This window comes from Cherax quadricarinatus, chromosome 82 (genome assembly GCF_038502225.1).
Source record: "Cherax quadricarinatus isolate ZL_2023a chromosome 82, ASM3850222v1, whole genome shotgun sequence".
NCBI lineage: Eukaryota > Metazoa > Arthropoda > Malacostraca > Decapoda > Parastacidae > Cherax > Cherax quadricarinatus.
The window spans coordinates 3,727,501-3,739,720 of NC_091373.1; the positions used below are offsets into that span (position 1 = coordinate 3,727,501).

The 12,220-nt window shown below is 40.6% G+C and overlaps 1 protein-coding gene across 2 annotated transcripts in view; it reads left to right on the forward strand.

The window, feature by feature from the left end:
* LOC128702879 (carnitine O-palmitoyltransferase 1, liver isoform) overlaps nucleotides 1–12,220 on the forward strand; it is a 115,461-nt gene that overhangs the window by 52,829 nt on the left and 50,412 nt on the right. For both annotated transcript variants that reach the window (XM_070102528.1, XM_070102527.1), the window contains exon 4: nucleotides 9,936–10,058. In XM_070102528.1, the coding sequence (XP_069958629.1) occupies nucleotides 9,936–10,058 (123 nt within the window). The remainder of the gene's footprint in view (nucleotides 1–9,935; nucleotides 10,059–12,220) is intronic.

The window sequence follows — 12,220 nt, forward strand, 5'->3', positions numbered from 1 at the left end:
TTTAGTGGTATCAGCTTGTAATTTGGTGATAGCAGCGTGAGTGGGAGGTGTGGAAGCGGACTTCTGTGTTGCTTCTTGATTTTTTTTGTCAAGATTTCACTCCGTGTAGGACTTTTGCAGCAAGAGTGTGGTGGTTGCTTTTGCAATTCAGGCAAGTTGGTGTTGGTGGAGTGGTAGTGGAGCATGTCTTGAAATCGTGGCCCCCTCACAATCACAGGTCGTGCAGAACTTCCTGTCCTTAACGGGGCAGTCCTTAGTGCTGTGCATATAAGAACAGCAATTCCAGCAGTGTGGAATGTGGTGGTACCTTTCTGCTTCAATATAACTGGGGCGTATGAAGTAATAATAGCCAAACCCTCAGCCACAGCATGGGGAGTCGTTCACAGTTCCAGTGCAACGTTTAATCTTAACACGATTGGGGTAGCTCATCGTGAAAGATCAAAGACGATGACAATGAAGGTAAAGGTTCCCCTCCCCAACAAGGATCGTAGGGAGACTGTCAAGATGAGTCAGAGCTTCTGCGACTGAGGATGTGACCCCTGTGTATTTAGCACCTTTACAATTAACGCCGCCGCCGCCATCATAAAGCCGCCTAGTGTACTAGTCACCCTATGATGTTCAGCAGTGTGCGGCACGTGCTCCTGACGTGGTTGAAACAGAAAGTAAACTCACCTTTAAACTAAAGCTACGTTGCCTTCTCTTAATCTTTCACTGTGAGAGAGGCCTGCCCCTCCCCTCCATCCCTTACCAACGCTGAACGCTCTCCAGTACCCCTCCCTCTAACACCCAAAGCCCCCTTCCTCGGCAAGAACCTCGCTCTTCCCAGGGGGTGCTAGTACGATTCTAATTTAAGGGGGTTGTTGGGAGGCCAGAAGTGTGAATGTTAGGCATATAATGTAGTGTTAAAATATCGAGTTGCTGTGGATACTTGAATACTTTGGCTGGTTCTGGAATTTTCTTACACGGGACTTGGCCGTTTACTTCACATATGACATTCCAGAAGAACTGAAGTTTTAGAAAACTTCACCCCCCCCCCGGCTGCGACGCACAACAATTGGCTAACACACAGATACCTAGTTTCACTGCTAGATGGGCAGGGGTAGGGGCAGTAGGGATGTAAAGAAACATGGCCATTTGCATCATCGTACCCGGAACTTCGCGAGTCGAATGCTCTCACCAGTGAGAAACTTCAGCAATGAGAATATCGTCAGATGTACCATTAATAATATCTTTATTTCAACATGTACAAGGTATGCAGGTGTAGCTGACATCAATGACATACTACTATATAGAAAGCCCCCTCGTTATGCAGAGCATTTCGGGCAAATTAGGTCAGTTTTGTCGCAGGATGCGACCCACACCAGTCTACTAACTCTCGGGTACCCATTTTACTGATAGGTGAACAGGGACAACAGGTGTAAGGAAACGCCCAATGTTTCCACCCTTGCCGGGAATCGAAAGACGGACCCTCAAGCGTGTGCAGCGCTCTCCAGGCTAGCTCCGGCAGCTTCTCCCCTCAAGGAAGGTTCCTTGATGTTGGTGAGGGGCTCTTGATTTAGGGAATTGGATCTGTGCTCCAGTTCCCCGAATTAAGCCTGAATGCCTTCCACATATCCCCCCCCCCAGGCGCTGTATAATCCTCCGGGTTTAGCGCTTCCCCTTGATTATAATAATAATCCGGCAGCTTCAAAGGTTTCGTTCGAGCAAAGTTGGAATTAATATTACTTGGGAATTAGTCTTTTAGGATAGTTATCCCGCACACAGGAGAAATATTTATGAAGATATCTTCATTACAGTGCAAGAAAAGAAATTGAGAATGGGGAAGAAATTTGATGTACATTATATCAGATTGATCATATACATCCATATGGAAACAATGCAGACTCATTAAGATTAAGATTTCGTTCGGATTTTTAACCCCGGAGGGTTAGCCACCCAGGATAACCCAAGAAAGTCAGTGCGTCATCGAGGACTGTCTAACTTATTTCCATTGGGGTCCTTAATCTTGTCCCCCAGGATGCGACCCACACCAATCTAGCTGTAACTATACCTTTGAAGCTCATCGATACTCGACCTATAGTGGGATGCATGACGATATCATCATAACATTTCAAGTCTCCCAGCTCTGACTGATAAACTTCATTACCTTATGCACAAAATCCATCCTGTGATGAAATATAATTTGAAAACGGCCAAATTTTGTTTCCACGATATAGCTATCATACAAATTAGGGTAATTTTGTGGATCCTCCTTCCAGGTTTCGAGCAATTGAGTCTTCTTTACATGGCTTTAGCTCATGAATGAAGGGGTAGATTGTGCCACTTTTTTTTTAAGATTTGCCCAAGAACCCAGCTGCTCTCATTTGCCTTTAATGAGACCATGTGTGTGTGTGTGTGTGTGTGTGTGTGTGTGTGTGTGTGTGTGTGTGTGTGTGTGTGTGTGTGTGTGTGTTTACTACCTTTTATATTCGCATTAATTGTCGGCAGGTAACTAACTTCGCTTTTGTTACCCCGATCAAGTTTTTGTCTTGTATGAGAGAATATGTCGTATTCTATATCAAACGCCTTAGTAAAATGACAGATCTGTCAGGTAAGAAAGATCCTGTATGAAACTGTGAATATCTTTCAAAATCTACATGCTGCATGTCTGGCAGCTTTGCCAACTTCTGTTATCAGGTTTGTATGTTTTTCCCCACAAGCAAACAAAGGCAGATAGTTACATTATTTTCATCCCACTCCTGAGGGTAGGCTAAAAAAAGAGAAACGTGAAAATGGTTAGTCTTGCAGCCATGAAGCTGAGAAAAAGTGGATTAGACAGGTTTGGTAACGGGAGTTGAGAAGGGGTCGTTGGTTGGTTCGTGTTTGCCATATAACCTATAGTTCATAAACTTGTATACCTCCCACACAAAACGCGATAATAGCATTTTCGTTATATTGGCCAAGGTGAATTTTTATGTGCTATTGTATGGTGCATATTATTCTACGTATTTTATATTACAGTTCGTGTGAGGGCTCGCTCTGTCTTGTAAGGATGAATTATTAAATTGTAACGCCACATGTCACGTGCGTGCTATCAGGAGTGGTTAATATAGCATTATATCTTATTGTAGTTTATCAGTAGATGTGGAATAGGTCAGAGTGCAGTGAGTATCGTATACACTTCTATATCAGGCGCTGCTGCTTCTTCCTCTCGTGGGTGGGCATCTTGATGCTGGCGAATGGTTCTTGGTTCAAGGTTTAGGAACTACTTTCCCCTTCCTCAAATCAAACCCGATTACATCCTATTTCCCAGGCGCTCTATGACCCGTATGGGTTTTGCACTTCCCCGTTAAAAATGTAATAATTACCTGTCTAAAATGGTCCCACATTTGTACCAAATTTGTTCTCCTATTAGAGCTCAATGTATATAATCTCCATAACATAATTCACGGTGATTTAACGGTGATATGCGTTGATAGTGCTGTCACTGTACCTCGCAGTATTGTTCAGATCACAATTAAATGTTATTAACATAAACATATGCCACTGATAAGCTTATGAGATATTCAGCTATATTGATCGGTTACTTTTGACATTCAATAAATTTAGTGAATAATTATCTATTTTTTTTCGAGAGTTTGATTTTAAAGAATAGCTTGTTTTATTTGTGGGTATCAACAATTAATTCATTATCATATGTCGCCTTTACATTTCTATGTAGTGTAATATATAAAACGTCTGCATAAAAAATAACCTTAATAAAGACGCATATACTACTGTTGGAAAACCATATTCTAGGAACTAGGATTAAATTTAGGTGAAACTCGGACTAGTTTCCAAAAAGACTAGACTCATTTTTATGTCAACCTTTCAAATCTTAGAAAAATCCATTACGACTATGAGCACAGTATTTGACTTGTATACGAGTGAAATATATAAAAAAAGATTAATGAAGTTGATCTAAAATTCGGGATCACGTATCTCCGGACTCGCTTTTTCTTTAGACCTTAACTTTTTTTTTTATTTGTCACCCCTGGAAAGAGTGGGTGAGTTAGGATAAGTTGTGATCACTTTATATTTTATGTATTAGCAATATTGATGCAGCGCATTATAATGTTACCCTGAGTGTCATTTTACAAGGTTCGAACAGAGGCTAACAGTTTACCAGCCCCATTGCTTAGAATGATTGTTCATAAAATGATTTCGTAGAATTATCTGCAGGGTAACTTTAGCCCTTCCAATAAACCGGTTGGGTATGATTCACATGGTATTACCACCACTTATAGAGGATGGTGCATTATTTCATTTACAATGATGATTGTAGGATGGTGTTTACTGTAGAAAATATGGATGCCTACATCTGATTCAACCACTACCTACTCCAGATTTTTATTGCCGTCTCATCGTTGGACGTACAAGTTCAAATACCTTAATTTCTGGGCAAGTTTGACGCCCCTTGATTTATATTTCTTTGAACGCAGGCGAGAAAGGTACATCATAATTAACACCTGGAAAATCCTAGTGGGACTGTTCCCATATCTGCACACACACATTACTCCCTATGAAAGCAAAAGAATCTGCAGATGGTGTAACATAGCCCAAAGATAAACGGGGGTGTCGAGAAAACAGTCGCCTCAAGACTGTTCAGCAACCTCCCATCATACATCAGGGGGCTGTCTTCAGAAGGGCACTGGATAGGTTCCTAAAGGCAGTACCTGACCAGCCAGGATGATCATACAATGGATTGCGTGCGGCCAGCAGTAACAGCTTGGTTGATCAGGCCCAGATTCACTGGGAGGCCAGGTCATGGACCATGTCGCGGGAGTGTTGACCCCCGAAACACATTCCGGGTAAATGCAGATTTTTCGTTTATAACCTCCCCTCAAGGAAGGTTCCTTGATGTTGGTGAGGGGCTCTTGATTTAGGGAATTGGATCTGTGCTCCAGTTCCCCGAATTAAGCCTGAATGCCTTCCACATCCCCCCCCCCCCCAGGCGCTGTATAATCTTCCGGGTTTAGCGCTTCCCCCTTGATTATAATAATAATAATAATCGTTTATAACCTAAGACTGCCTCGTCCGATTGGCATCACATTTTCAGTGCTTGTTCTGCAGCTAAGGAAGAATTCGTACAACTGTTGGTATGTGAAGGTGCCCTCTGGTCAGTTTTATTATAATGTTCCCTACTTTGGTTTTCGTTCAATAAAGTAAGAAAGCCGCTTTTTATCAACTTCAAGCGTTTAGAATGGGATATCCTATTTAGAATAATGTTAGGATTGTTTTAAATTGGTATATATTTTCTTAATAGTTTCAGTATCCTTTTAACGGCTTCAATCTTTAATGATTAATGTATTGCATGAAAAGGCTGTATAGGTGCTGTGTATGTGCAGATTTATTAATTTACTAACTAGCTGATAAACTTGGACTTTATTTAGTGTAAGGTATAGAATGATTTTGGGTTGTGTAAGTGCCAATTTGCTATTTCTATTAGAATTGGGAAAATTAGATTTTTTTTCATGCGATAATTTGTTGAATGGCTCATCCTGTCAGCTTCAAGCTGTCGACACCAGTAACTTGATAATACCACTTCTGTACAACTTCAAACTCAAGTGTTGGTTTATTCTGTGATATTAATGTCGGTGCGATAATTAAAAGAATGCCTCTTCTGATTGACTGTAAACTTTCCAAGTTGGTATATCAGTTGAAGGTTCAAATAGGTTTGGGCACTGTAGATGCCAACATTTCAGTTTTATTGAAGAATTTGAGATATAAGCTTCCATGCGATGAGTTACGAATATCGCATCGGACTGGCGTTAAATCTTCAGTGCTGATATTTATATGCATTAGAAACTTAAGCCGCACTTAGTATCCCTTTTGCGTGTGTTGAGGTATAGAGGATGGGTTTAAGTTATAGATACCATTTTCGGATCACGCAATGACTGAAACGTATTTAGATTACTGCTCTTATCAAATAGAATTCAAAGGAGTTTCGAAAACATTAACGGGCAGCGATTACACTATTTCTAATAGGTTTATTAATGTTTAAATACTATTTAGAGACAAAACAGATGAGATGTGTACAGGTGTGTGTGTGGAAGAGGCTGTTGAACCATGACCTTCGCCGCACCAGATTACATAGATTACTAATCTTATTTACACCCGTGAGATCCACTCAAGGTATCCCATCAAGTGTGGTGGTGATGCCATTAATTAAAACTACCGTAGATACTGAGCGCAGAGCAGAAGTTTTAACAGTTTTCACGAAAGTCGATAAATTCTTGCAGGCAATTTGGTGTATCCCATCCTGTGCGATGGTATGTGAGAAGGATGCATAGCCATCTTTTGTTCCAACTTGCATATAGATTTGTGTAGCATCCTTACGTTGGTGTGCCCATTTTTTATGCAGATGCCGTAATCTTGCTAAGCAAGACAGAAAAATTGGTTGTGTGTGTGTGTGTGTGTGTGTGTGTGTGTGTGTGTGTGTGTGTGTGTGTGTGTGTGTTTTGGAAAGGAGAGCCATGCACAAGTAAAATACATGTCCTGATTTGTATATTCTTTTTCACCTCAGCCTGGTAATCTGAATCACCCATTCTTTTAATATGCTTTTAAGTTAAAACAATAGAAAATTAATTTGAGGTAGTGTGTGTGTGTGTGTGTGTGTGTGCGCATAGTTTGAATCGCCTGGGCATTAACAGAGTAACCCTTGCTGCTGAAAATGTTTAATTTTCTTGAGTTTGTCTGCGTGTTAAATCTAGTAGTATCTGGTATTCTAGTTTATCTGGAGTGTAGAAAAGTAGAGTAGGACAAGTACACTCATATGCAGCCCCTTTTTGTACCACCCGTGATAAACACTCAGATTTTAGTGTATATTTTTCTTGGCCACTTATTGCCACACAACCGTTTTATTAATTTGCTAATTTTCTGTCAAATACATATAAAACAAGAATTTTTGACACCGGCCGTCTCGCACCAAGGCATGGTGACCGGAAAAAGAAGAAACACTTTAATCATCACTCACTCCATCACTGTCTTGCCAGAGGAGCGCCGATAATACAGCTCAGAACTGCAAATATCCCCACCCCTCCTTAGTGCAAACACTGTACTTCCCTCCTCCAGGACTAGAGTTCATCTAACCAGTTTCCCTGAATCCCTTCATAAATGTTACCATGCTCAGACTTCAACAGCACCTAAAGTCATAAAAAAACACTTGCCTGCACTCTTATGTAACATGCTCACACACGTTTGATGGATGTCTAAGCCCCTCGCACACAACGTCCTTTACCCCCTCCCTCCAACCTTTCCTAGGACGACCTCTACCCGTCATCAGCACTCTGTACTTATAATACTTTTGGTAATCCCACACCACCTGATTTCCAAGCTACGAATTCTCTGCATAATCACACCACTGCCCTCGGACACATCTCCACTGCCTTTAGTCTCCTTGCAGCAACTTTCACAACCCATGCTTCATACACATAAAGAGCATTGTACCATTATACTCTCGTACATTCCTCTCTTTTCCTCTAATGATAACGTGTTTGTCACCATAAATGCCTCCATGCACCACTCACCTTTTTTTTCCTTGTCAACCCAACCTAAGCTAAATTAATTTAAGGCAACTTGAAAATTGGTTCTGAAAAAATGGAAGGGTTTGTAAACTGATGTTGTGTACTATGTCCAAACATGTAATAAAAATGAAGATAGGTTGTTACAGTATGTGCTTGTATATAATGTTTATCATTGTTGGACTAAACTGCAATGTATCTTACATTGAATTTCACCAATGTCTGAGAAAATACTGCCCATAGCTGGGGGGGGGGAAAAAATTCCACACAAAAGTTGGACTTGTTTCCCAAAAACATGCACAGCAGTTTTACTTTATCCCTAGCTTCTCTTATCACAACACTGCGAAGAAGGGTCATCTTATCATAAGGGTGAGGGGATGGGCTCTGATAGGCTGCTGCATCCTCACTTAAAACCCAACAACACCTATCTGGCTTCAATATGAACACAAGAGCGTAAGATGGCAAAGGGCTTAACTCGTTTTGTTAAAAAAAAAAACTGTTAACATCTGTGTGGCAGTCCAAGACATTTTGAGGCCTTTTTTTTATGGAATTATGGTTGCTTCTGGGACATGTTTCTACTTACTCTGCACTCACTGACTGATGCTTTTTTGTTCAGACTTATATCTTCAGAGGCTAAGGTGCTTTCTTGTGGCTAGTGTTTTTTAGTGATCAGTGCTTTATTTCTATGAAATAATAATTTTGCCAGACTATGACTTTTGACATGAAACATCATTTGACTAAAGTTTGTGGCAGAATATTTATAATTTGATTTACTAATGAAGCTTGATGTGGACAGTTTGGGAATGTGATTCGTTGAATACTCGATACAAGACATTTTGTGGCCCACAATTTGTGGATTAAGACATTACTGTACACCTGACATCTTCAGTTGCTGCACCTCTCCACTTTTTCCATTTGCTCAAGTATAAAAGTCTCCATCCTCATATCTCTGTATTAGATTGATAAGCTTGCTGCACAGGCAAAACCTCTCTCAGTAATGATGCTCAGGTGTTGAACATGGCTTGTTCATCAGCTTGGTGTTATACCTTTTGATTGGGCATTGTATGACTCCAGTGGGTTTAATGTTTCCCTATGAATGTAATAATACCCTTCATGTAATGATATTTGTCTGATGCAGTAACACCTTGAAAGTAGGTCAGGCCTCTCTTGTGCTCCTGACCTACTTTCACTAGTTGGCCCCTGCCCACATGTGATCACATCTTCAACAAATGCATTTCTCTCAACATTTACAGCTCCATTACTAAATCTATGACCCAGCTTATGGGCCTAACCTACCTTCCTCCAGTGGGCCCTGCCCACTTGCATAATATCTTCAGCTCCTGCACTTCTTCCACTGGCTTTAATATGTCTCCATCTTTGTGCCTCTACATGTATTAGATTATAATGCCTGCTGCACAAAATCTCAGTAAAAATACTGAGGTGTTGCACATATTTTATTTTCAGATTTACTTCAGGTGTTTACAAGAGATAGGGAGAGTAAGAAACCCCAGCTTGGGTTTTCTTACTCTCATGAGTGACTTGCTTGCTTATTCACTCTCCCATGACTGTCCCTCAAACTTACTTTCTTACAATGAGTTCTCAAATAGAATAATTTCTTTACATTGATCTTAAAATTTATCACTAACAACAAAATTACAACTTTCCAGCTCTTTTCAAACAATTAATCTATGGTAGCACTGACCCACCTTTTATTACTTTTCTTGTGCTAGCTAATGTAAGTACTGTAGTCTAAATAAGACCTGTGGATTTGATACACTTAAGACTCGCCATCGATTTTATTCCATTAATGTACACTGTGAAAGCATGTTTCCCTCAAGTTGAATCTGTACTCCAATTCCTTGAATTGAAACTGAATGCTTTCCATTTCCCCCAGGTGTTGTATGACCCCTATGGATTTAATGCTTCTTCCCTGAAGATAATAATAACCCAGTCTCTTGTCATTCTTGGAATGAATGTTTGCAGATGAAGTGATGTTCTTCAGAAGGATACATTCAGTGGTATAGGCCTTGCTGTCTGAGTAATGAAGTTCACCATCATGTCTCCATATAATCAGAAGTTTATATAACAGGGAAATTATACTGGAGAATGTGATTATTAATTACTGATGATGAGAGCATTGGGAATATAGTTACACAAGGTTACTGGGAAGGGAATACTGTAATGCTATAGGGAAGGGGGTTATTACAATGATCTATTACACAGCTATAAGACATGGATTCCACTTTGAATCCATTAAGTTCTTTCTTGGTTGAAGTAACCTTTGACTTCCTCTTCCTTATTCTACAGTATACTGTATAAATTTTGCCATTTAACCATAAATTGTAGTTTGTCATATAAATATTTGTGTTTTGTACCATGTTTCCTTTATTACAGAAACTCCACGATGGCTGGCCAACTTGATAGGTTCAATGGGCATCTCTTTCATTTTCTTCATCACGCTAATGAAAGTGCGGCAGTATCTCTTGCGAATCCTACTGGCATATAGGGGATGGATGTGTAAGTCATTTGCATTTTTTTTGATTTAGAAGCATATGTTGTATGACCCACGTGGGTTCAGTGTTTCTTTTCAAATTATGTAATAATTTAGGGTTTAGTATGAACAATTCTAATACATACTTCATTGGCCATTTGGTTTTTAACATACTGTAATTGGTTAAATCTTTGCATACACAACACTGGTGTATTTGTAGTTCTTCCATATTTATTTGGCATGAATCTGAAAATACAGCATGTATTTTATTACAGTATTACAGTTGACCCCTATAATTCGTGGAGGTTAAGCTTCTGGTGGCCTGGTGACTGACGCTCTCGCTTCACACAGCGAGGGCCTGAGTTCAATTCCCAGCCAGAGTAGAAACATTGGGCGTGTTTCTTTCCACCTGTTTATGTTCCCCATCAGTAAAATGGGTACCTGGGTGTTAGTTGACTGGTGTGGGTCGCATCCTGGGACACTGACCTAATGTGCCCAAAATGCTTGGCTTAACAAAGGGCTTTCTATATAGTAGTATTTCATTGATGTCAGCTAGGCCTGTATACCATGTACATGTACTTGTAATATAATAATAATAATAATAATAATTTTATTTATCTCTTTGAATATTGTATTGCTCTAATCTCCTTAATATTGTCATTCATAAGAAGGAAGATTTTAAATGAAATTGTATGGTTAGTTTTCTAATCAGGAGTTATGCGCCAAACAAACAGGCAATGAGTACCAAGAAAACATGCGAGCAGTTGAAGCTATCTGTGTAATGCCTTTCAATAAAAACCTTGTACAGTACTGTTCAATCAGATCATGCAGGATACAAAGAATGTGAATTATGGCATTGCACTGTACACTGAAAAACTGCCCCTAATAAAGGAACTTTTACCCCTTGTATGATGGGAAAATATATTTAGATATCCAGAACAACAGATTTTGGTGTAATGCGTCTGTTAAATGATGAATTTCTGTCCTATATAATTGTGGCATTTAAGATTAACAGTTCGATTTTTTTTTAACTGATGTTAGATATTTTTATCTAGTGTAATTGTACTAGTTGTCCTACCAAGTGCTAAATTTTTTTTAATGGTTTCTACCTTGGAATTTTGGCTTTGTGTGTGGGTGGGGTGTGTGTGGGTGGGGGGTGTGTGTGTGTGGGTGTGTGGGGGTGTGGGTGTGTGTGTGTGGGTGTGTGGGTGTGGGGTGTGGGTGTGTGTGTGGGTGTGTGTGTGGGTGTGTACTCACCTAGTTGAGGTTGCAGGGGTCGAGTCTGAGCTCCTGGCCCCGCCTCTTCACTGATCGCTACTAGGTCACTCTCCCTGAACCGTGAGCTTTATCATACCTCTGCTTAAAGCTATGTATGGATCCTGCCTCCACTACATCGCTTCCCAAACTATTCCACTTGCTGACTACTCTGTGACTGAAGAAATACTTCCTAACATCCCTGTGATTCATCTGTGTCTTCAACTTCCAACAGTGTCCCCTTGTTGCTGTGTCCCATCTCTGGAACATCCTATCTTTTTCCACCTTGTCAATTCCTCTCAGTATTTTGTATGTCGTTATCATGTCCCCCCTATCTCTCCTGTCCTCCAGTGTCGTCAGGTTGATTTCTCTTAACCTCTCCTCGTAGGAAATACCTCTTAGCTCTGGGACTAGTCTTGTTGCAAACTTTTGCACTTTCTCTAGTTTCTTTACATGCTTGGCTAGGTGTGGGTTCCAAACTGGTGCCGCATACTCCAATATGGGCCTAACGTACACTGTGTACAGGGTCCTGAACGATTCTTTATTAAGATGTCGGAATGCTGTTCTGAGGTTTGCTAGGCGCCCATATGCTGCAGCCGTTATTTGGTTGATGTGCGCTTCAGGAGATGTGCCTGGTGTTATACTCGCCCCAAGATCTTTTTCCTTGAGTGAGGTTTGTAGTCTCTGACCCCCTAGACTGTACTCCGTCTGCAGTCTTCTTTGCCCTTCCCCAATCTTCATGACTTTGCACTTGGTGGGATTGAACTCCAGGAGCCAATTGCTGGACCAGGTCTGCAGCCTGTCCAGATCCCTTTGTAGTTCTGCCTGGTCTTCGATCGAGTGAATTCTTCTCATCTCAGAGGTGTCCCTGCAAACAGGGACACCTCCGAGTCTATTCCTTCCGTCATGTCGTTCACAAATGCCAGAAACAGCA